Consider the following 27161-nt stretch of genomic DNA (forward strand, 5'->3'; position numbering starts at 1 on the left):
TTTAATTTATCTCAACTTGTTTTTTCTTTTTCTTCCTTCTCATATTGTGTAGTGTGTAAATCTGTAGGATGTAAGTGCTTTATTCCTGAGCTGACAACACCAGAGTGGATTTATTTCTGTTAAGTTGAGTGGTGGCAGTGGAGAGGAGGAGCTGCTCTCTGCTGAACACAGGAGGAACTGCACCCTTAATAATGGACAGTAGCATTACATGTATGATTTACTGGAATATAGGAATGCTTGGTGTTCATACTGTGAAAGGGTTTGCCACACTTTGTACATTCCCTCAAATTAGCTAATTCACTGATGTGTCTTATAGCCAGGAGTTCTGGTTCACTCTCCCGCTCAGTGTGTGATGTGCCAGTAACGCACAGTGTTTTGGGTGATGAGGTCGTGATGCAGATTTTAGGCAAACACACATGGTATGACTCTTCCACACACTGGCAGTATCAAAGCTCCAGGCTGTGCACCAACAGGATATCATAGATTCTCTGGATCTGAACTTACTTTACAGTAGTGTCCAGTAGATTTAGTTTTGTACCTTGTCCTTATTCAGAGTAGAACAGAACACTTTTGTTACTGCGCCCATCACACCAGCCATTGGCAGCTGTTTTTTCCAGCTCTAAGTTGTATCCATGTTGTCACCATCACACTTTGAACCATCTACTCTCATGTATTAATTAGGGCCCGACTGATCCTGGATTTTTGGGGATGCCAATACTGATATTAGGGAGTAAAAAAAATCCTGATATCGATATATCGGCTGATAGTCTAATATATGCACAGTATATACATAAACTCTCATTTTCTGCAATGATCCCTTAAAAGTGGTTATCAGACACAGCTATGTAATGGAGGCATGATATTTTACAGATTAACAATAAGCTTTATTGTATAAAATAACAGCAGTGCTCTGAAACAGTAAACTTGACTGGGAATTTAATAATTATAAATTATTATAAATAAAAAAACACAACCAAAAAAAACCAAATGTACATACATATTAAACTTGAATTAAGAAAAATGATCAAATATACATAAAATTCTGCCTATACAACTTTAAAAAATAAAGACAAATATTGGCGCATATTGGACAACATATGCTACCAATATATGATACCGATATCGGCTGACTGATATATATCGGTCGGGCTCTAGTGTTAATATGTGACAGTCATTACAGACAGGAATATTGATGCATTTCCTCTGTAGACACATACATTGTGTTACATGCTGTCTCCTCTCTTGTCTGTAGGTATGATGATGATCAGATTCCTGGTGGGGATAAGGAGAGATATGCCAGGTAGGCCTAGCCAGCTGGGGCCACAGAGGATTTTCCATTCAACAGACTGTACACCCTGCACAGCTTATACCTGTTCTGATCACAACAAAGTGAAATATTAATAATTGCTGCCAAAAAATCAAGAGGGTTCATATACCAATATATTAGGTCATTATTGGTGTGTTTTAAGTGTTTTTTTGTATTATATCTGGCCATAGAAACTATTCCACTCTGGGGTGTGAGTAGTTCACTCAACAGGTTTGCAGGTATCAGTAGGGCCGGGCGATAGAAACACTAATAGGTACATTGCTTGACAATGTATTAACAATTACCTAAGCTATTTCTAACCAATCATATGGCAGTCATTTAGGAACATCCCCCAAAACAGGTACAGTGGAGTTGGTTGAGTTAGCCAAGTTCACCAGATGATGTTTTATAGTTATTTGTCGCACAGAAAGTGACAGCTCACCGGTTCCAACAACATAAAATGTAAAGAGCTGCTGTGGATAAATGAGGTAAGGTAAGACATCGGTATAGTGCTACTTTGGTGCACAATACAAACGTACAATATGTAATTTCATACGCTAGGGGTCTCTCAATCACAACAGTAACAAAAGACGGAGTGTGATGACGTTGTGAAGAAACGTAGGATCATGGGAGTTGTTGTCTTCATTGTTAGACAACGAGCTTCTTGGGGTTAGGATTACTCTAGTGTTCATCGTTCAGGATGTTTTTACTGGGAGCTGAATTATCCATAGAGGTCTCCTCCTCTCCAAAATAAACAGAGCTGATGATTAAAACAGATAAAAACACTGAATAAAGCAGTTTCACATAAAAAAATCAGTGTTTCTCTGACACTGTTCAGCGGGCACAGGATGTCCAGTAGGGGCTGCTAGCAGAGCTGCTGCTAATGTTTGCTCAGCTTGTTTCTCGGATAACATAAGATCCAAACGTTCAGCAGGTTTTACCAAGAGCCGAATTATCTGCAGAGGTCTCCCCTTCTCCAGAACAGACCCTGTGATTAAAACAGGTAAAAACACTGAGTAAAACGGTTTCACGAAAAAAAAAAAATCTGTGTTTTTCTGACGCTGTTCGGCTGGCACCAGACTTCCAGTAGGAGCTGCTAGCCGAGCTACCGCTAACATTTGTCAAGCTTGTCTCTCTGATAACTTAAGATACAGATGTCCGATGACTAAAATCCTTCATCCTGTTAAATGATATAGTTAAAAACCAAGATCTAAAAAAAAATATTAAAATGTGGCTTAAAACTGAATAAAAGTCCATTTATAATAGTTTCTGTCGAACAACCACAATGCCGACGCACTATCTTGTATGCGCATACTCTTTGGTAGACGCCATTGTAGTGGACAAACACAACACCCACGCATGCATCTTGTGCATGCATACTCTTTAGTAGAGGGGTATGACGCCATTGACAGGCGACCAAATGGACTGTTACCTTGATTAAAATGACTGATTTCTCTGGGTTTGAAAATTGTTGGAAACATTTGGGATAATGTAAGTACACAACTCAACAACATATATAACATGGGTCTAGTTGTTTTAGCCCTGTTCGGCCACAAAATGGATGAGGCAGTCCTAAAAGAAAGAATGATGAAATCTGAGTCAATAATGATGGGATATACCGTAAACTTAGATTTTCATCTGTAGCTTCACCATCGTTAAAACACTCAGTGTCAAACAGCAGTAATTAGACACGTCCCCTGGAACAAATAGTGAGGCACTTAGAGAAACACTACAGAAACAAACTGCAAGATTACTGCTGCGTTTTTAGCACTGTATCCTAGACATTCTATTTTGTTATGGTACAACACATGGAGCTCCAAGTTAGAAAATGAGGGAATCAAACTGAACATAATTAACCCAGGATATAAGCTGCAAACATCTCACATTGTGTGTTTATACAGATTTTTTGTTGAACTATTTTCATGTTTTGTGTCTGTTTTACATGTGGTATTAAAGCATTTCCCACTCCCAAGAGAATATAATTTGAGGGGAAACATATTTTTTGGGACTTTAACTTTATTTATTTTTTGCATGAATGTTGGAACAAATGATTTATTGACAGCTTAAGTCCTCAGTGAAAGTGTCAGTATATTAACAAAGTTAAGGCTCAAGATCTGCAGGGGATTTTGTCCTTGAGACAAACAGTTTCCATCTTTACCAGATACAGTGTACATGATTCCTAGAGGCCTGTAACAGCCTTCTTTGGCACATCCTTGTGTGTCCTCCCTGCTGGCTGACTTATTTATATTGCCTCAGAGGAAAACAGATAACAGAAACAGATCACAGGTTGCAGTGTAAGAACATTGAGAAAATCAGTGGTAAAGCATAGTCAGAACATTGGAGAGGTATGAACAGATGCATCCTAGCCGTTGATCTGCTTTCATTTGTTCAAGCAAAGTGTCTAAACTTTTCTCTCTGTTTCAGAGAGAACCACAGTGAAATCGAGCGACGCCGACGCAACAAAATGACCCAGTACATCACTGAGCTGTCAGACATGGTCCCTACCTGCAGCGCCCTGGCCCGGAAACCTGACAAACTGACCATCTTGCGCATGGCTGTCTCCCATATGAAATCCATGAGGGGCACTGGCAACACATCCACTGATGGGGCCTATAAGCCCTCCTTTCTCACTGAGCAGGTGCTGTACTGATTCCCAGCTATCATAGTACACATACACTGCCTATAAAACATATAAGCTTCCCTTTGTGCTTTTTTATCACATTGAAGTGGTGGAAACAGACAACATGTGACAAACTTTTTTGACTGGCTGTAGTCTCTCAGGCCTCTATATTCTTCTATTGACATCATGCGTTAGGGCTGCTATTTACATTATTGACTATTATAACTATTATTTTCTTAATGAATAGATTCATCGTTTCGTCTGTCATATTTGAAAATAGTGGAAAATGGCTGTTAAAATTCCCTGCAGCCTAAGGTGACCTATCCATATAGCTCCGTGTCCAATCCAAGATGTTCAGTTTACAGTGATCTAGTCAGCAAACCATCACATTTGAAAAGCTGAAACAGGCACATTAGTAGCAGTTTTGCTTGATAAATGATTCAAATTAATAATTAATAATTATCAAAATAGTTCTGTCAAAGAATTTCACTGATGAAATGTATCGACCAATCACTGCAGCTGTACTCTAATCCTCCTATTTTGAGATTTTTTTTTTTACATTTTCAAAGAATGGGAAATGATGTGAGTTGATGACATTTCTGCTTGTATATATATTTTTGTATTTATACTGTAGTGCTACGATTCTTCAGGCTTTCAATCACACTATATGACATGCCTCAACACTGATATGGTACACTCTGACAAGATGATTGCTACCAAGTTGGTGCAGTCTGTAGGTGCCATAACTTTTTAAAACCAGGATTCGGCCTGCCTATCTAACTCAAAGGCAAGCTGCCTTTGTATTACTGGCTGCTGCCTTTTGTTGAAAATTCCAGTATGTGATGATGATGGAACAAAGAATGTGGAACTCAACTGTGTAGCACTCTGACAGTCTACAGTGCACACATGCTAGAGTTATCTTGTAGTTCATCTTCAAAAAAATGCAGCGGTTGCAAGCATTTTTTGAGTTAATGAGTCAATAATTACCTTTGCAAGATGACGGTGAAGTATGTTGTGAACTTTCTACGCCGTCACTGAGAGACTGAGGTTAGTGGAGCAGAGCGGTGAACTCCAGCAGTAACAAACGAGACCACCGGCTGACCAACACACACTGCAGCATTTAACAACTTAAACCAGAGCTAACGGTGCAGCAGAGAGGCTGCTCTCCACTGCTGGAGACATGACGTTAATAACAACACAGTGGAGCACTCCTCCTCCTCCTCCTCCTCCTCCTCCTCAGTTTGTTAATCTCATACAGGCAAGACACTGTAAGATGCCTTCACGTTAATTAATTCATTAATTAATGCAGATAAGTACTTTAAACAAAAAGGCTGCGGACCATTTATCTGCCAGTTCTGTTTCATATTGGGCCTCATTCACTAATTTGTGCAATGTTCTTAATTTGCACACAAAATTACTGTTGCGCATCAGCCAATTTTGTTCTTACCACTGTGCTTATGTCGGTCAATCAAAATCATTCTAAGTTGACAGGCTTGTGCCCGCCATGGGTAATTAGCACACTACCACAACCCCTTCTCTCTATATAAGGAAAGCTCTGTTGGAGCAGTGCTGCAGTAAAGAGGGTAAAAAAGTAGAAAAAGTTTACTGCTAGTGAAATGCAAACAATAGTTTCAGAAGAAGGCCAAACGTGATGGGGGAAATTACTGGCTGTCACATTCCAATATGGAAATTCCAATATATAAGCTACTGTCATCTAAAAGTTGGAATAGGACAATTTTAATATATTAATAATTTCATTACATTTATGATGATGATTTATGGATTACAACATTTTAGCTATTCATTTTATAATTAGTAAATAGATAGTGTATTATTAGCAATTTCACACTTTTAAATGATGTATATTTATGCCCAATCATTTTTAAAATAAATGTGGTTCTAATATTCTGTTTACATTGAATAAATATTGACGACATCATTTTTGAAGATGTGGGATGTTTATGATTTGTGGGTATGCATGGTCTAAAGGAGTTCGAAATGTGTTCACAGAGTAAGAACAAATTCAGATAAGAACATATTGATGAATCCTGGATTTGTGCTTCAAATGTTCATACACATGGTTGAAGCACAGATTAGTGTGTATGCACTGTTTGTGTATGAGGCTCATTATATTTCAGTGGACTAAGGACAGAAGGTTTGGCACACAGTGTACTGGAGCAAGAGACTGAAAATAGAGCCCCCTATTCTATTCATTCAATCAAGAAACAGTTTTGATTTGAGAATTGATTCTCAATTGAATCGGCACCCAAGTATTGTGATAGCGTTGAATCGGGATATAACCATATCGTCCCAGGCCTACAAAATCAACACTGTCATTTGTCAACGCTTTATTTTTCATCTTTTTGTTCCATCTTGGGATACAATTTAAATCCCTTTGGACACTTTTGACTGTCAATCATGATTCTTTTTAATTTAAGTACACAACACTGTAAAGATGCGCACACAAACGCACGTTCTCCAACCTTTGCCACCGTTGGCTCAAAAAAATCCAGGGAAAACTCTGAAAACATGGATAAAGGCCTATCCACTTTTCTGAAACCAGTATGATGTTTACATATACAAACTCATAACCAGGATGCATGTAGCCTGCCTAATTAGAATAACTTCTATTACATATAAAAACCTTGTTTAAAAGTGGTGGACTCTTACACTTGTGTGTAATTATGGCTCATTACTGAATGTAATACAGTACACAGATGGTAACCAATGTCTGTTGATGTTACCTGTACATAACTCTGTATTTGTGTGTATGCTCATGGTTTAATGTGTTTCTCTGATGGCTGTAGGAACTGAAGCACCTGATCCTGGAGGCGGCGGACGGCTTCCTGTTTGTGGTGGCGGCAGAGACAGGTCGGGTGATATACGTGTCGGACTCTGTGACGCCAGTGCTGAATCACCCCCAGTCCGAGTGGTTCGGCAGCACTCTGTACGAACAGGTCCACCCTGATGATGTGGACAAGCTGAGGGAACAGCTCAGCACTTCAGAAAACTCCATGACAGGTAGAAGGCCATTATTTTTTTTTCCTTTGTTCTGCTTTTAATCATTTTGTCAGCTAGAGAACTGACAGGAGCAGCTGCTGTTGTTACTATGGAGTCCAACTGTAAATCCAGCTGTCACGCACAAAATGAGCTAAAGGTATTTTTTCTAACAAACACAGTAGAGTCCGACCCATACTGGACTTTTAAAGGGGCTCTGTGTTTTCTTCTATACAAATGAAGTTACTGTTTACAACACTGTGACATAATTCCCAGTGAAATTAGGGTAAACTACTGGCAACATTATACTGTTATTCTAACAGTTAAACAGTTAATCACTGTAAAAATGATCACAGTGTTCTGCTGTTGAATGTGAGGCTCACAGTGTTTCACTGAAGCTCTGCCTGCCAGTAATATACAGTATTACAGTGCTGCTATTGTAATCTACATTAGCAGTTGGTTAGCTCCTGGAAGCTGCCCCTCCACAGACTTCTGGCAGCTCCAGAAGCTATGTGAACAAGCTATTGTAGATTCTTGTGTGCTTGTATGTAATGTATGTGATCGGCCAATGCAGCGCCTCGCCAGATGACGTTGCGTTGCAGCAAAAGTTGAGCCTGGTTCAACTTTTTTGCCGGACTCTGCTGTGTTTCGCCAGAGTTCTTCGTGTCGGAGCTCTCGCTGTGTCAATGCGCTGTGTCAAATGAAAAAGAGAGCAGCGTTTTTTCACACTGATGTCGGTTTGAATGCAGCCTATTTCAGAAATAAATGCTAAATCAAGTTTGTCAGTGGGCTTTACAGCACTCAGCTTCTATGCTGTGAGTCATGAGAGGAGGTGACTGATCATAGTGGCTACTTTGTAGCAAAAATAGGCATGGATGACACAACGGCTGTTTTTTTTCTACACAGACCATATGTCACCTTCAGAGTTGAGACTATGAGTATAGATCATTTCTTTTCATTAATCAAATAGAGAGTCAAGGTCAGTCCAGACTCCAAGTTTTAAGAATGGGTTGTCATTTACATCGAAAAGGTTACATACAAGTTACATTAAAAATATCTACCAGTGTGTCAGAACACAGAATGCTACCTCTTTAAATGGCTATTACACATTTATAGTCAGCATGGCTATTAGGATTAGAATGTCATTTCTTTCTGGCTGTTCTGAAAAGACAAATCAGGATTTGCATTTACTTAAAGGATTTATTAGAAATGTATTCAGCCCTGAATGTGGTCAACCTCACTGCAGTGTGGTGCCTTTCAGCTGGGTCTGCTGGTAGCTGGATACACCTGAGAGAATCAGGACCTTTCTGTAGAAGAAACAACATTGAATAACCCTGGTAGAACTGATCGAATAGTTAGATTGTTAATCTTGATTCATGTGGATGTGAATGACAATCATTCAGTGATAAACTGTGTACATCTCCAACTCAGAGCCACCATGACTCACTCATGACCCATATTTTATTAAAATGAACTCAGCTAATTTACTAAATATGTCAGTAGGAAATTTGACATGACAGTAGTTGGGGATCTATTGCATTTGCACACGAATTTTGATGTAAGGCAGTGATAGTATGTACGAAAACGAAGCACCAAAATTACACCTTTACATCTGGGGCTCATACTTGATCAGATTTTGTGACAATTTCAGAGAAGTACTCCTGAGAAAATGTGTTACCTGTGGGTGCAGTTGTACTATTTCTGTTATGATAGATCTGCAACACAGACTAGATGTGTCTACTAGATGTCGTGCCATTAGAAAGAACTATTGCAATGTACAAAATTATAAATTCATAATAATTCTTGACGTTGACTCTCCAGACAATCTTTTGACACCACTCTTAAGTGGTGACTTGACTCAGTATACTGTGTTATGCCACACTTGACCTGTGTGCTCTATGTTGACGTCTTTGAGGTTTAGAAAGCAACATTTTGACCAGGTTCACTGTCATAAATCAGACTGGTGTGGGTGCTAGTAAATGTGTTTATGTTGAGTCACTTTTTCCCTCACAGTCAGATACAGGCCATATAGACTCTATGGTGTGCAAGAAGTTTGTTGTAATTTTAAATGAGAAAATATTTCTTGTCCTCTGACTTTGCAGCATTGCTATAAAAAGTCCAAAAACCAAAGTTGAGATGGGGAAAAGTCAGAATTCTTTACATGTGGGCGGGTGGAACTAAAGTCAGTCTGCTTCCTTTTTCTTTGCTTTTAAAATGTGTCTCTTGTGAGTCCCATAATTTTATGGAAGTGCAATAATTAATTGTTTGAGAACCCTTTAGATGAAAAAACTCTCTAAACTCAGGCTCAGGCAATATCACTTTAAGGCAGAGATTATAAAGTCTGCTTTCCTGTCAAGTGATTTTTCCTCTGTGTTTACTTCTTCATATCATTTATCAATTCAATTCAATTTTATTTATATAGCACCAAATCATAACAAGCCTGCAAGCCTGCATTCTGGGAGCGCAGTGTTCTAGTGGGGTAATACAGTACTATGAGCTCTTTAAGAAACGATGGTACCTGACCATTAAGAGCTTTGTGAGTGAGGAGAAGGATTTTAAACTCTATTCTAGATTTTACAGAAAGCCAGTGCAGCAAAGCTAAAATGTGAGTGTGATCTCTTTTTCTACTTTTTGTCAGTATCTTTATCTCGTTTCAGATGCAAAAAGACGTTATGTTATAAGGCACTGAGTGTCCCTCTAGTGAGCACTGAGAGTGCTCACTAGAGGGCAACATTGTCTTGTTAAATCTCTTTCCCTCCATGGTTCTCTGGGGATTCAGAGCATCTCAGTTTGTATTTGTGTTCATCAATGTGTCCATCTGACCCCAGAGGGCCTTTTTAACCATGCTGAATACCCAGCAGGGCCATGTAATCCATATAACTCAGTAATCTCCATCAAGAGCTGTGACAGATGAAAATACACACACAAGCATGCACACATTCACAAGCACACACACAGTCTTTGAAGTCCCAGTTCTCAGAGTTAAATTTCATTCAGTGAAGTCAGTGGAACTAAAGCAGTATGTTTTAGAGGCTCTGTCTCCTTCTTTTGCTGTTCACTGTTTGAACTTTGTTGTTTTGCCTGTAGCAGGACTGCATGTTTTTACAGCTCGCTGACGTGGAAGGTCTGAACAACATTAAGCAGCTAAATGTGGAACAAGTGATTGTTTCCTGCACACCAGTTGTTGCTGTCTGTAGTTTATTGTGGCGGGAATAGTATGTGAGTGATCCACTGAGTGTTTTGGAATATTTTTCATTTTACCTTAGAGACATTAAGACTGTTGTGTTGATCTTGTGGTCATGGTCATCATTCTTGAAGGTTTTGGCTGTAAAGAACCTACAGTTTCCTACTGAGGCTTCTAAATATGGGCCCTGACCTTAGCTCAGAGGCAAGTCTGTGAAGTACATTAAAGACCGCTGTGAGACACAAAAACCGATGGCTGAACCCAAACGTCTGGACTAACGCACATTTGCAGTTGAAAGGCTCTAGCTCTCAACTGTCCTATATTTATTTTCAAAGACAACACTTTTTTCATGTTTGATTTTGAAGTTTATTGATGCGGTGAGGTCTTGATGTTTCACACACAAAGAATATACCTAGACCAAATGATTTTATCCAGCAAACCAAAAAGATCCTCTACAATATGAGGATCCTTAGCTGATGTGATTGTAATATTAGAAGTGCTTGGATAGTCACAGGAAAGGGATAAACCTTTATATACTTTTATTTCTCTTTCAGACTCTCTCTCTGTTATAAATACAGTATCTTGCATAACTGTCAGTGCCGTTATAAATAGTTTAGAGAATTACTTGAGTTGGAGGATGGTTAGAGGGTCAAGAACTTATGAATATGACAGTAAACATGTCACAGTATGTATGGGGTCCAAGTCTAGAGGCTGGAGGTTTGGATTCAGCCTGAGATTCTTTTGGTGGATTTGCACTTCCTTCAACAAGTCAGGGTTAGGGTTAGGGTTAGGGGTAGGGTGTTAGCGTTAGGGTTAGGGTCAGGGTCAGGGTCAGGGTCATGGTTAGGGTTAGGGTTAGGGTTTAAAGCTGGTTCGTCAGACCAGACTGTCAAAAAATCAACAATACACTTAATGGTTTTCTTTCCGGGAATGATATGAGGAGATGGATATCAATCTCATGTTTGTGCGTTAAGTATGATTAGCTTAACTTAGCATGAAGATTGAAAGAAGGGGTAAACAGCTAGCCTGGCTCTGTCCAAAGCTCTACACCTCTAAAGCTCAGTAATTAACACTTTGTATCTAGCTCATGTAACCTGTAAACAAGAGAAATAATGGATTTAGGAGGAATCACATGCTGGAACTATTTCTTGATGAACAATAATGTATCCATGAGCCTGGTGCTTATATACAGTGGCTCCAGCTATAGTGCGTGCTATAGTGTCTCTGCACAGGCACGATGGTACCAGAAGCGGCAACCTCACCGTGACAACAAGACGTGAGGAAGCTGCACACAGACACTGCACCAAGCTGTTGTTCACCAAGACGTTCCAGCACAGAACTGTAGTACATTTCTGTTTGTGAGGAGTAAACAGTGTCCGTCTATCCATAATGGATGAAGAAATGCTTTAAAGCTGCGGATACAGTGAGAATACACTGCGTCTCATACCTTACAGAGGTAGATTCTCCCTCAGTGTCAGCCTGTTGGTGGAAATATGATTGTTGTGGGGAGAGTTACAACCTTAACTTAGCTGTCAGAGACCAGTAAATACCAGGAGAGACGATCAGATGGAAAACCATTGACATTTTGTTCTTGACAATGGATGAACAGGTACATGGTGACATGTTGGTGGGACTAGGAGGAAAGAATATAAGTGTTGAGATTGTTGATAGATCATGTGGTTGAGTGGTATGGCCCCTGTTTTAGGCCTGTCTGGTTATTGTCAAATCACAGTAGAGAACATATTTTCATAATTCTCTGAAATTCCAAACTCAGCAACATCTCCAGTCCTGTTGAATATGTAGCACACTCTCTTCATAATCTCATATTATTTGTGGTGGAAACATCATTACAACAGTAATAAATGCCATTGTTGCTGATGGGTTCATTAATTCCCATGTTCAGACAACATTACTGCCAGTAATAATAATAACTTTATTTATATGGTAGATGTTTCATGTCACACTTGCCATAATTTACACCTTGACCACAAAACTGTACGCACACTGAGAGAAGTAAAAAGCAAGTATACAGGGTAGAAGATACAATCAGTTTTCTGCATCCAGAGCACAACAGAGTGAAACTAACAAACTTCATTTTGTCCTTCTTTCACTGAATGTACTAATTAACAAAACAGACAACATTCAGGTAGACATTCAGATATTATGTACAGTATATAGACCTTTACCTGTCCAGACACTCTGATGTTGGAGGACTGACATGAGCTGGATTTAATTAAGACTGGTAAAAATCTGTACAGCAGAGGCAGCAGAGATATCCTGACTTTTTGACTTTTTGTTCCCAGTATGAGTCAAGCTCCAAAAGCACTTAATCCTACACTTCCCACACTGCCTAAATGATTTTTAATTTTTTTTTTACTAGATAGTCCCATATTAGGATTTACACAGTGAGCATGTTAATAAATGTGCTTGAGAGTAATACAAACCATTAGAAAAGCACTATAATCCATTTTTGCCACCAAGGCAAAGTCAGTGCATCAATGGGTCAAGCAAGAAGAAATTTCTATAATGTTAATAAAGAAAATCAACTCAGTGTTTTCAGAATCATTATTCAAACATTTTCATTCAACAATTGAAGCAAGTGAGAAAAACAATAATGACCCAGCATGCGTGGTTGAGAGAGAGAGTGACACATCTGCTTGTTTTGTGTTCTTTGGTTAAATAGTTGATGATGTAATCTTGTCTGTTATGTATTTACTGTGGTCATCAGCTTATTTTCCTGTAACTGCATCTGTGTGGAAGAACACCATCATGGTCGTGTGTCAAGTTCAAGTGAACTTCATATTTGTGAAATGCTGTGAATTCCTTTTCCATCTGGAAGGGATCAGTCCTGTTCTGATGGTGATGGAGCCTGATTCTGCAGGTTATAGTAACAAAATAAAGCTGTGGGGTACCACCTTTTATTTCTTCCACCCTGCACAAACTCAACCTCAGCCCCAGTCCTACACCAAACCACCTAAACCATGTGGTCAAGGAAAACAGAGACCTTTGAGGTGGTTTCAGGGGTCTTCAAAGAACTTCTACTGGGTCTCTTGGCAAAATAAGGAATAGTTTGACTCTAATTGAATTCACCAACTGATAAACTGATACTATAATAGGTTCTATTGTCACCATCTCCTTACAAAAGTGTAGACAGTTCTTCTAACATGTCAACACCAATTGAAGGCTTTGAGGGTCAGTGTGAACTGCGTGTGTTGTTGAGGGCCTTGGACCAGCTTTGCTCTGGCAGCTCCAGCTGTCTCTTTGGGATTTCAAAGGAATTTCTCTCTTTTCATCTTAATCGCAATGCCAGTAAATAGAATTTGTTGTGGAAATGAATTTGCTTTTAGATCATGCAAATGGCACTCAGATGTTAGTCACAGTCTGATAAATGGGGCCAAGATGAGCCTTTTATTGTAAGCTCAACAGAACAGGCCTCCTGACATGATAGATATGATGCAGTTTAATAAAGTGCTGTAGGATAATACTGGTATACCTTACCCTGAATTGAATTGAATTGGATATTTTAATTATATCAGAAGAGGCATGGGCACGGAGAAGAATGTTTTGGAAATTCAAACCATAAATAAAGTTGATGACAATGAAATAACATATGTGTGATGGAGATCTCCAAGTGTGACATTTAAAACTTGGCTGTGCTGTTTGTGTGTTAACAGGACGGATTCTGGACCTGAAGACAGGAACAGTGAAGAAGGAGGGTCAGCAGTCCTCCATGAGAATGTGCATGGGCTCCCGACGCTCTTTCATCTGCCGCATGAGGTGTGTGTTTTTATCTGACTGTTTGTGTGTGTGTGTGTGTTTTATCATTGATTTGGTTTTCATTCGTTGAGCAGTCCATCCACTACTAGGCCATTTCCAGTTATGAACAAGTGTCACACTGTCTTATATTATGTAAGCTCACAGCACTTTCTAAAATTCAAAATTTTACAACATTTTAGCCTTAAACTTTTTTTTGTTTTTTTGCATAAGAAATCCTGCAATTTTTAGGTCAGGAATTAGTCCAGACACACAAATATGTCCGATAGTTATAGACTAGTTTTCCTTTGCATTTTTCCTTTTCATTCACATGTCACATTGGATTGATTTGTCTTTGTAAGCACTGAAATTCCTTTATTGTTCTTGTATCTTGGTAGAGCCTGCAGAGCTTTTGAGTACACAGTAGAGATGTGATATTTCAGCAGTGTTGATTATGAATCTTTGTGTCAGTAATAGATTTAGATATTGATTCAGGAACATCAAATTAGATGTGCCTTACTGAAATGAAACAGAGCCACTGATATGAAGTCATCTTTGCTCCGTAGCAGTACGTAGGAATCCATTGACATGCAAGCCAGCTGTGAAGTTGCACAGCAGGGATTCATGTAATGGGACAGGCAGTCAGCAGTATGCGTCTCACAGAGTGACAGCCATTAGACATTTACAAAGACATGAATGGCACTTTCTGCTGCTGCTCAAAAGTCCTGCTGAGCAGTTTCTAATCAGCCCTGCAGACACTCTTATAATAGTGTTTCATATGTGATGGATCGTGCTATTATTCCCACAAATAATCATAACATGCAGGTTTGTGTAGAACTATCAGCGTGAGAAAAACAGAGGAGGAAACTAGATGGAAGATATTAGTAGAGTTAGTAAAGTAGGGCTGAGCAATATTTTTGAATCCAAAATCACAATATTAATAAGAATATTTTTCTGATATCCATATATGAATGATAATAAAACCCAGAACAATAATTTTAATATTCAGTGCATTGAGCTTTACCCACTGTTATGCATTACATCAGACAAAACCCCTCACACATGTAAAATGATGACACATAAGCTCTTTTCCACTTCAGGACCTTACTAACCTGTAATCTGAACTTGAAGGCTTTGGTACGAGGTTCCTCTTTGTTTCCACTGTATTTCACAACCTGGGAAGTTTCAGATACACATCATGTTTTATAGGTATGTGAAAATAATAACATGAATGAGAGATACAAATATATAATGCCAAGGATGAATCTTTCACAAGCTGGTTGGTGGCACAAATCCACATCTGCCATGTGGAACTACTGTATAGTTTTACTGTTTATACCACTGCGCACATTGTTTCATCTTTAATTTGTTTCTGCAGTGTTTGGCTGTGTTGTATCCCCATTTCTACTGGGAAGCAGATATTGTTTGACCAACAGCACTACTCCTGCCAACCCCTGAAAGTACCTGGAACTTGAATTGGGTATCCCCAAAGTGGAAAAACAGTGGGAACAAAAGCAGGACCAGCCACAATTGCTAGAATGTTATGTTTCATTACTGTCCTTCAGTGGAAAATAGCTATATGATTATATTAACACAATACAACTGAAAGTCCAGCTGAGCTGTCAATAGTGAGTCTAGCTGTCTGTGGACTGACCACTCTCTCACTGCTGGTTTAGGACCGAGGTTTGATTTGACTCTTTGATTTCCTATGTGGCAACACTTTCCTGACACTAATCACACTGATACTAGAATTTGATTTAGAACAGTGACACATTTTACACACATTTAAACTTTTTCCAAACCTTTTTGGCTTGAGACAGTTTATAGTCAAACAATGTGTACTTGCTACCATTCCTATCCTGTGGATGTCCAACCCCCAGGTGAGGGACCACTGCCTTAGCATGCAGCTTTCCAGCTTTTAGTTTCCTCTGAAATAGCTTTAAAGTAGTTCAAATCTGACTGATAATATCATGTTGCAGCTCTTCTTTGGAGCTGTATAATGTTTCAACAGAACGAAATATTCATGATCTTCCTCGGCAAATGGTGTTTGCCCATTGCCATGGAATTGTATATTTATACAGTGCATTTCCATCAAAGAGACTTTCCCAGGGGACTATGTCACTATGATGGTCACAATGAAGCCACCGAGGACGTTTGAACAGAGAAGTCAGTAACGTTAAGTGCACCACACTCCATTGGGGGAAAAAGGACAATTTAACGTACTGATGATTGGCGATAGTTCGCTTGTTAAGTAGTCCTTTAAGTTACATTTTTACTGAAAGAAGTCCACATTTACATACAAATATGTACCGAATTAAACAGTGGCTCCTAATGTTACTTTATTTTTAAAATATCATCCATGTTGCTTGCCTTTAATCTACAAACAAGGCCTATTTTAAATTTCAAGTTCAGTTGGGCCATGTTTTCAGCGCCTTCAGCAGACACGCCCCCAGCATTTCAGAGCAGAGAATACTGCTTATTTTTCCATGATTTTGAAACCTAACTTGATATACTTGGTGATTTTTTTTAATCATTCAAATTCGACTAGGTGATTAATAACACATTTTTCTGTGGTGTGACAAATTCAGAACATGTATTTTTCATTTCAACCTGACATATTTGGAAGCTTTGGGATCCACACTAAATAAAATTGTCAGTTTGAACAAAGCTTTGTTGCACAGCATGAGTTGTTAGATTGAGATTCATATTTTTGCTGTCCATGATAACATGATCACATGTAATGATTGGTCAACCAGCACAGATGGCTGCACTTCTTTCCTTTAATTTGTCTCAGTGCAGTTTTTTAAGTTATCTGTATTTTGTCATATGTATGACATGTACTGGAATCGATTTAGTGCAAATGTGCTCGACAGCAGAATTGTTGTACGGAAACACTAGCCTTGAATCTAAACAGCTGTGACATTCTGCACACACCAGGCACCTTAATACCACACAGCAATAGTACAACATATGACTCATACCTGCTTTTTACATTGAGATGTTCATGGACCCATAACCTATTTCACACCACATGAATCTGGAGCCATGTGCCTTTTTTATCCTGATGTAATGGCATTAATATTTTTACTCTCCAGGGGTTGTTGGTCAGATGACTGATACCCCCATACTTCATAGATAATTAAAAGTGACAGGCTTGCATTCTATATTCTAATAATTATTGCTGTCTGTTGGACAATACTCCATTTCCACTCCATAGCTGCTGGCCCCTACTATACCCTGTTTCTAGCTAAATTAGTCTCTTTCTGTTCCATGTCAGGATGTCACACAGTTTGACCCATAGCCCTAATTACCCACTGGCTACAAACTGCATCAAAGCAGCTTTGACTGCCTCAAGCTTGGAAGAGCTTGCATTTAGTTTAGCAAAATAACACACCTTTTCCAAGTTTTCTCTGACATGCTGTGGTTTGGTTAGAGCCAGAGAGTTTAAAACCATCAGGGGCTGCTATTGCTTTGTTTTGTCTGGATCTCTCACAAAGGCCTGTGAGTTGCACGAGAGCCACAGTGTGTTACATTGTTAGGAATCTGTTGGACCGGCATGTTCTTCTGTTCTGTTGCTATTCCAAGTTGTGCATAATTCAAACAACATGCTGGCGGGACTGTCTGAAAGGGACTGCGAAGAGTGAAACGCAACCACTTCTGTGACACATACATAAACATGGCTGAGAAGAGCACAGCGTGATCTGCAGACCAGTATTTCAGGGAAGCCATTATGAGATCCAGACAGGGTTATGTAAGACTGGCCTTTCCACTGAAAAACACCTTCTGACTATACCGCTGGCCAGTGTTGTAGTTGAGTCACTAAATCTGGAGTCCAAGTCAAGTTTCAAGTCTCCAGTATTCGAGTCCAAGTCTGAGTCACCAAAGAAGAGTCCAAGTCGAGTTCCGGAGTCATCAGGGTCAAGTTGCTGCTGTGTGCGCGATGTGAACCATAGTGTGGCTATGTGTGGAAAATTTGACCAGCAAAAAATCATATATATATTACCTCTATATCAGTTAAGAAGTCCGAGTCCAAGTCTCCAAGTCAAGTCAAGTCACAAGTCCTGAAAATCAAAGCTTGAGTTGGACTCGGCAGTGTTGTAGTACTTGAGTCCAAGACTTGGACCGACAAGACTGGCCACCAGGAAACTCAACTGAAGCTAGAGCCTGCCTCCTCTCTTCAAACTTTGGTCTGTCACCTGTTTGACCTGGGGTTCATTCTATACATTTAGCAGGGATGACGTGTAATCAGGCCTCTTTTTGGCCAAGACATGAGAAGGACCTGCTGCCATGCAGTGCGTGGTCACTCACTGAGTGCAGGCAGGAAAGCTGAGGGGCAGAATTTCAGCCAGCCTCACTGTGCTGATCCAGTTTTTAAACAGAGGGTAGAATTCACTGTTAATGTGTATTTTTAAATCACAGTATTTGGTTTTACAAATAAATGGCGCGTTGAAGTCATAGTAAAGTAGAACAGTGTGGAGAGGTGAAAGACATCTGGTTATTCTTTATTTGAATAATTGATTCTAGTCTATAAAATACCAGATAAATTGTGGAAATTGCCCATCACAGATTTTCAGAGCCCAAGGTGATGTTCTTATATTATGTCCAACCCAAACCCAAAGATATTCAATTTACAATGATATAAAAGAGATAAAAGTAGCAAATGCTCACATTTGAGAAGCAAAATATTTGATTGAGGACACTGAAGCTGAAGTTCAGATTCAACAGATTTCTGTTGAAGAGTAGTAATTCTGGGAAATGCACCTCTGCCATCATCGTATGAATGTGTGTGTGAATGGGTGAATGTTGGCATGTAGTGTAAAGCGCTTTGAGTGGTTAGGAGACTAGAAAGGCTCTATATAAATGCAGTCCATTTACCCTTTATTATTTACTCCAAACAGTAAGATTTTAAATGCCAACCCAGCACAGCTCCAACACAACACTGCTGTCAGCCAGTGGTTTTAGATGAACATGGTTTTTATTATAACATTTCAATTCAAAACGGATCTCACAAGTCATCTCTTATTTTTTTTGCATATCTCTTTAGATTATGTAATGTATTTGATTTGATTTAATTTTCCCCACAACTGTAAAATTAGACCCTCAGTAAAAGATCATTAAACTTCATCTATCTTCTAACAGAGAGCAAAGGCAGCTGGAAGTGGCATGTGCTCAGAAGTTGTCCTTGGGGACAGTGTTTGTGACAGTATTGCTTTCCCTCCAGCACAAATAGAACCTCACCAAAGTTTTTGAAGGAGTACCATTGGCTTAGTTACACAATACAACATGGTTTATACGAACCGTGGTCATAATAAACCTTAGGAAACATTGAAAGCATTAAAAATAAAGAGGAGCTCATGTGACATATGTGTTAATAAGTACCATACTTCTTATTGTGTTTGTCATGCATTTGTACAGTATGTGTGCTGCCTGCTAGTATGATACATGGATGCCTGCTGACATCATTTAGTGCTGCAGTGTAACAGATGTCTTCTGTTGTGTGTGTGTGTGTGTGTGTGTGTGTGTGTGTGTGTGTGTGTGTGTGTGTGTACAGGTGTGGCAGTGCTCCTCTGGATCACATCTCCTTAAACCGTCTGTCTAACATGAGGAAGAGATACAGGTACAGAAACGTTTCCTCTAAACATGTTTGTGATCCATGTGCATGTCCATCATTATCCAAGTAAAAAGTGAATTTCTGACCTTTAACAATGTAATACCAACCTATGCAATGTATAAAACTGCCTTGCTGGGGTGTACAGAAAAATATCTGAATCTTTTTTTTAGATAAAATGAATGATGAGTCAAGCCTTTGTTAGCTAACCACGCTAACACGGTCACTCATTCTGAGGTTGTCTCACAGTAAGAAACAGAAGTTAAATCAGAGTTACAACATCTTTAACTCTGCTTGGGCAATGACGGAATGTATAAAAATATTCAATTTAAATAAATGATTAAATTGATAAGAACATGTATTAAGGAAGCCACAGGAGATACTTTCCACTCACAATTAGCAGTGATTAAGCTGTACAAAGATGATGACATACAACTTAAAAAATAAGTTTTAAAATCACTTAATGTCATTATTTTACAGCTCGCAGTGCCAAATCTCCCTCTCCTGCACCAGATGTCAAATATCATGCAAACATTACAGCTCTTTCCTTAATGACGTGTTTGAGTAGAGCCATTCTGGAACATGGATGTTTAAGTGCTTCTCAGCCCAAAATCCAGCACTTGAACAGATATAAATGAAGCCAACAATGTTACAGATTCTATGTCTGTGTGTTTTTGTGTTTGTGTGTGTGTGCACATGTGCGCAACGGACAGGAATGGCCTTGGACCGTCAAAAGAAGGAGAGGCTCAGTACTCTGTTGTGCACTGCACTGGCTACATCAAAGCATGGCCCCCTGCAGGTAAACAAACATGCACTTATACATATCCTCAACTCTATGCCCTAGTCTCTACTCCTGCTGAACCCAAACTTCACCTCCCTGCATGAGTCTCTACCCACAGTAAGTATGGTCTGGTCTAACTTAGAGCAGCTGTGTGCTCTACACAGCTCTGGATCAGGGTTTAACCACAGATCCACAATAGTCTGCATGGTTCTGGTATCACACCCAGAGTGTGTCAGAGCAGTTTTTTTTTAAAGACAGCGCTTCATCCCATGAGTCTGTGTTCTGACACAGTGTAAAGCAAAGATTTAATCTCTCTGCCTTTGTATGAATTTGACCACCAGAGTATTTTTACAGTCTGTCTTTTGGCAGATGAATTCCCTATCCAACAGCACAGATGTTTGCTTTAACAACAAGCCTGTGTGTGGAGTGTGTCTCCCCTACCAGGAACTTACCAGGAACTCTGGGTGTTCCTCTTACCTAAGTCCAGATTCTCTCCTCTCTGCTTCTGTCTCAGGAAGTCACACGACTCAGCATAGGCATGAGTTGAAACATTTTCATCTTGAGCTTTTTTGCATTCATGCTGTCTCTGAATATCACTTAATGTTGTGAAATGGAACTGCTGGGGAGCATGCACCACATTTACAACAGAGTGAAACTGGAGTGGATTTTCTTCCAGCATGGAACAGAGAGTGGGAAGCAATACTGATAGTGTTACACTGTGATCTCTCCATGTCGGGAGGTGCAGTCATGGGTGTACAGGATGAACAAGGGGGGAGGATTTGTCCTACTGTACTTGTTCCATCTTTCAACTGAAACCTTGCTGCACGATTTCTCCAAAATCTGTTCTTCAGTTTCTCTGTATTTAGTCTTAAAGGTGTTTAGATTATAGGTGTAACTCTCTCATATCAGTAGACTACCTGCTAATAGAAGTCTGACTGTTTTACAGCTTAACTGTGATCACTGACTGATACTAGTATAACCCCAGTATGTCAGTGACGTGAGGCACATCAGATAGAAAACAGACGAGGCCTCAGATGCACTCTCTAACCTTAACACACACACACACACACACACACACACTCTGCAGTGTTTAGAGAGTCAGGGATCGGTATGCACCCCCTCAGTCTCAAACCACGTGTCTAGATGGCTGATGTGGTAAACTGGGGTGATGGAACCGAACAGCATCAAGTACCAAATCCGCCTTATGACTTTGACGTTATGCTGGAATATCTCTAGGCAAACACACATACACACATTATATGTGTGTTGAAATCATTGACACATGCTTCACTTCCTTGCACTAAAAATAGTCTTTCGGAATGTTCTGGACACAATGCTGCTGGCAAACAGTCCTCAGGCGAGACACACGAACACACACTCATAAACTGCAGATGGATAACACTGCTGCAGACATAGGCGCCTGAGCAATGGAGCAAGTGGAGCAAATACATCCACATTATTCAGTTAGGAGAAGCAAAGTTATGGTTTTTCCACCCCACTTTTTGTCTTTTTAAAAATAACGTATCATCATACAGGCCCCACAATCAGGTGATTATAATTAAGCAGCCTATATCAGTGATCATTTTACAGTTTTCAGCAACTGACAAGAAAAATTAATAAAAAAAAACACACACACACACATTTTTGGACCACCCAGTTATGAGTTAGTTCAGTTGAACTTGCCACAGCATGCTGTCAATCCACACAGGAGTCTGACTGTTTACAAAGGTGAGAAACATGCCATTTAGCTTAACTATGATCACTGACTGAAAATAGAACATAGGAATAGATAGGCTAGCATATGTTGAATGAACCTGCTTGGCCCACTGACTCCAGACACATGTTTGATTAGCTAAAAGTAGGATTGCACTGTCGCCGAAATGCCGAACCAATTCGCAAGCCAACGTTAGCTAACTTTGCCAGCCCGCCCACCTAACGTTAGCTCGCTCATCGGACGGGATCTGACTGTGAAGATGGAATGTTCTTGAAGGAACCGAATCAGAGTCAGCTCTTTTAAGTGTAACATGGCTATCGACAAGGATGCCAACTCTCACGCATTGACCACGTGACTCATATCTATCAATGTTTGCTCCCCCCATTTTAAAACATAACCAGGCACCCATGCAAACACGTATTGTATGTTGCACATTGTGCACCCGTGCAGCCGCTGCTCTGATCATCTGCTTACTCAATGGTGTTAGAAGAGACGAATGTAGCCACAACTGAGGACCAAATCACTGTAGAGCTGATGGAGGCCCATCTCTTTCAACTTGATGCTAAATTACCATTACCACTTGTACTATTACTGGTAAGAAACTTCAGCCAAATAAGATTTGCTCTGTGATTCATATCAAACAGTTCCCAGGAAAGTTGATAACCGATGTCATGATACCACTTATCTCTGCGAGTTTAGGGTTTGTCAAACCAGCTCACACAAAGCCTGGGAATGTTGAACTCGCTTCATAGTACACTTCCCTGATCTATTGGATCAGACAACAACAACAACAGAGAAGGTTGATGTATGTTGTGAGCATTCATGGCCATTTAGCTGTGTGGATATCATGTGTCATGTTGCAAAGAAAATTGTAAAGAGACATTTGAGGTTTGACAGAGGAACATCTTTAGAAATTTGATGTGAATCTGATTTTAGACATCCTGTCAATCTGCTTTCAAAGGTCCTTCTGGACTTTTGAAATCGATCACATTTAAATATACATATGTCAGAAATGCAATTTAATGTACAGCTAAGGCAGTCAGTATCTACGCCCACCCAGATTAAGTTGTGAAAATGCCACAACACGACCATGTAGTTTTAGATAAAGAGAAAGTCAGCCATCACAGTGTACAATGCCACTGTGATTAAACTTGCTGATATACACTATGTGATTTAGCAAGACTATATTTGACTTCAAAGCAAACAATTGAGTAGTCACAATGGGAGAAGTGCCATTAAAATGGAACTGATTTATCATTCTATTTTATTTCCCCCCTTCTCTTCTTCTTAATGATCAGTATCACACAGAGAAGAGACAGTTTGAATGAAATATGTCAGTAGGGTCTGGCATTGTGGCTGAAATCAATCTTGTATTGCGGAGGCTTAATGATGTAAATATGACTAATAAATCATTGCAGAAAAACAGTGGCTGTGTCTGGCAGTACATTACTTCTTGCTGTCGCAAAGTTCAAGTAGCAAATGGAAAAATAAGTGTTTACACTTTACCAGAAATGGCTATTAAATGAGACTCAACACCCTCACTGTTTCTCTCTCTCTCTCCTCAGGTATGACAATACCAGAAGAAGACACAGAGGCAGCTCAGACTGGGAAATACTGCCTAGTGGCCATCGGAAGACTGCAGGTGTGTGTAGTGGCACAGTCATTTCAAGCACTTTAGCCCCTTTCACACATGCATACTATCCCTGAAATGTTCAGGAACATTTTCATGAACAGGGTTTATTGTACCGACCATGGCACTGCAACTGTATTATTCTCTAATGGTTCAGGAACTAGTATTTTTATAAGGATGAGGGGTGGACATCTCTTGTTGTGTATTAATGTTTGAAAACTAAGTTATGTTGTTGGCTTCCCAACTAGTTTCAAAAATTGCGTTGGTTATGTTCCAAAGCAGAAGTAAATAACCAGTAAAAACTTCTCTCCATAGAAGACGATCCACCATGTTAACACCATGAAATTATCGGCTATTCTTTACCGTGCACATTGGTCACATTGTTCACTACATTTCTCCCTCTTACTCATTCATTACATCTAAGTCAGACATCAGTCACGCAACTGTAAATACAAACAACAGCTGTGGAAAATGCCTCTCAAATGCCACTGTCGTTTTTTAAAACCGTCATCTTTTTGAATTTGCTTTATCTTTCATCAGATGTGATGGAATTGCATCCAAATTCTACAAAAAGGAACAGAGTATTTACTTTGTGAAACAATTCAACTGTTGATGGGGAATTCAAATTGTTGCTGTTGCAGGGGCGAAAAGTTATTTGATTGAGTGAGATAAATGAGGTCACCAAAAACACTTTCAACCAACAAGCAGTATCCAAACAGCCACTGATATCACCTTAACAGCCTGTTTGTAACAACACGTTGTAGAAATAAAGACATTGATGAAAGTTATATATTTTCAAATGTCAAAAATCAAGTTAATCAGCATGACAGACATTTTCTCCGGGAAATGCTTTTATAGTGGGCACTTGAGGCTTAATCTTCTTAATCTTGACATAACTGGGTAGGGGAATAGATTATTTAAATCTATCAGCTTGAACTGCTGTTGACAGTTTGGCCTGCGGTCTCTGTAGTCTACTGTCAGCTACAGTGGATTCTAGTGGTTTTCATAGTAGGGCTGCTCAAATTAATCGAATTTTATTTTCAATTACGATTTTGGCTTCCAACGATTATGAAAACAAGAAGACCGAGATAAAACGATTATTGTGCCGCATTCCGTTTCGCAGTGATGCTCTGGTTTTGTCTAGTGTTATAAATCCAGCGCATCATGTGTCAGAGCAGCTGGACAGCGCAGTGAGAGACAGACAGACAAGACAGAGCATCGCTCTTCCTCACAGCGTGAATGTGTCTGAATTTAACAAACAGTCAAATGTTCAGTGGTGGAAACTGACTTATTGAGACATCTACAGGCTACTTTGTTTTAGTTTCAGCCAGACTTTGGATGCTGTTATTTTAGACACGAGGATGCTTCGCGCTGTGTAATGATCTCTCCTTTCATCCACCTGCTCAGAGCCGCTTTTTTCCTCTGTCTGCAGTCTGTTATAGTGCACATGATTACTTGTAAAAAGCTCATTAGAAACCTGGTTATGCATATACGTGGCAGAGAAATCGGTGCTCTCCAGGGAGTAAAATCTACCTGTGGAAACCAGGTTTCTCTGATCCCATAGTATCAGAAAGCAGGTTTCTCGTTCACATGAAATCTAAGAAAGCAGGTTTCTGGAGAAAATCAATAACAAATCAAATATTTCTTTAGGTGTTAACAATTACGGAACTATTTTATGAAAGATGTGAGGACTGACCTCCATATACAGTAGAAATGGTGTAATTAAGATAATTGTGGATGTGTATAACCAGGGTAGACCTTGGGTCATTTCAGCATTTTGCCATTCTTAAGGGAAAGCAAAGGAAGCTCAATGCTATACATAAAAAAACAAATGGGAGTCAGAGCTAAATATTGAAATATTAGCTGAAGAATGGTACAAAATGTGTGCACAGAACACAATGTACTAACACTAACTCAGGCACACAGAGAGAGTTCTGCTGGAAGAATCCGACTCAGTTTTAAACAACGCATATCAAAAGCAGACCGCTAACCAGCCGACAACCTTGTTGGAGGCTCTGTGGTGACCTGGAGGCAAACCATACTCATGTTTTCTAGAGTTATTTTCTTCTTGGTTATGTTGTATTTGTACTACGATCACTGCTGGTGGTTCCAGATCTGAAAACACACAATATAAAAAAAACAAAATAGAAGTAAAACATTATGTAAAATTCACTTCTGTACTGTCCCTCTGTAGGCTCAGTATGTTCCATATACTCATCATTTCAACAACATCTGGCTAAATATGCTGCTTCAATCAGAGCCTCTGAGCTTGACACCCTTTGAATATGTCTGTGTTTTGAAGAGAATGTCTAAGCACACAAACAGTGGAGAAGTGGATTTGCCGCAGGAGTGGTTTGAGGTGTTTCTATGGATGAAAACTTGTCACTTTTGCAGTCAATTTCTGCATGCAGTTGTATATTAATTTATTTATTTTATCAATGGATTTTTGTGTTTGTTCATTTACGGTTTCCCTCCCCCGTACTTTATGATTAAACACTTTATGAACTGAGCCACAGCAGCAAAAAATAATTATGGATGCTGTGTTTTCAACAATTAATTATAAATGTTTTGTTGCTAATCTCATTGTCTGCCAGTCCACTGAAACTCTTTTACAACTTCCAGCTTCAGTGAGTTGGCACTTTGCCTGTACTGACAGGCACAGGCCAAATGGAGGGAATCATTCCAGTGTTCTTTATTGTTATGCCAGTGGTTTACAGAGTTAACAGTAGCCTTTTGTGTGAAAAACTGATGTTGTTGTATCTATGCTCCAACTCTCCATTCCTCTTCTTAAACATCTGCTTCCAAATGCCTCAATGATATGTCATCAATCTGCCTGTGCCCCCCCCTACCCCCTTCAGGTGACCAGCTCTCCAGTCTCTATGGATATGAACGGCCTGTCAGTGCCGACAGAGTTCCTGTCACGTCACAACTCTGACGGCATCATCACTTTTGTCGACCCGCGCTGCATCAACGTCATTGGTTATCAGCCCCAGGTTAGCTAAGAGGATTATAGAGACTTTGTACTATGAATGTCATGAAAATTCATCATGGGGATAGGAGTGTTATCAATTGTTTGTAAGTTTTATACAAAGGTAATTTGCCCTGTCCTTGCAACATATTCATATGACACCATCAACCGTTCATGAGCTTTTAATTAAGTTCTTTTTCCTTATTTCTTGTTTAACGTGGTACCAGACATTTACTGTAACTTCCTGTATTTGCAATAGGTTTATATCACAGACAGGCTTTAGTTCCTAGTTTCCTGTTTTTTTTATTACTTTGGTGAGATACCCCCATTTTCTCTTGATAAATTCAGTCTAATGTACATTTCCATCAGTGCAATATCAGAGTCATGTCATACTCACCACTCTGCTGCTCGCACTTTCTCTTCCAACACAAATACACTTTTCATTCACTAGTTAACTCCATTCATTTCTACATTTTTTTGACCACCGTTAGGTAACATCAATGAGAGTCAACACTCACTGAACAATTTTTTACATTAAAATTTTTCCAGTTACTCAAAGGGCACAATGGCTTCCCTCCCTGGTAAGCTTTTAATGTGAAA

General features: G+C 39.5%; 1 protein-coding gene across 2 annotated transcripts in view; it reads left to right on the plus strand.

Annotated features, from left to right (window-relative positions):
- arnt2 (aryl-hydrocarbon receptor nuclear translocator 2) overlaps positions 1-27161 on the plus strand; it is a 95653-nt gene that overhangs the window by 23717 nt on the left and 44775 nt on the right. The window contains exons 4-11 of one of the 2 annotated variants that reach the window (XM_042395326.1): positions 1253-1300; positions 3731-3944; positions 6734-6947; positions 13782-13884; positions 19412-19477; positions 20182-20267; positions 23529-23605; positions 26452-26586. In XM_042395326.1, coding sequence (XP_042251260.1) covers positions 1253-1300; positions 3731-3944; positions 6734-6947; positions 13782-13884; positions 19412-19477; positions 20182-20267; positions 23529-23605; positions 26452-26586 — 943 coding nt within the window. The remainder of the gene's footprint in view (positions 1-1252; positions 1301-3730; positions 3945-6733; positions 6948-13781; positions 13885-19411; positions 19478-20181; positions 20268-23528; positions 23606-26451; positions 26587-27161) is intronic. The other variant, XM_042395407.1, reaches the window with a different exon arrangement.

This window comes from Thunnus maccoyii, chromosome 1 (assembly GCF_910596095.1).
Source record: "Thunnus maccoyii chromosome 1, fThuMac1.1, whole genome shotgun sequence".
In the NCBI taxonomy this organism is placed as follows: Eukaryota; Metazoa; Chordata; class Actinopteri; order Scombriformes; family Scombridae; genus Thunnus; species Thunnus maccoyii.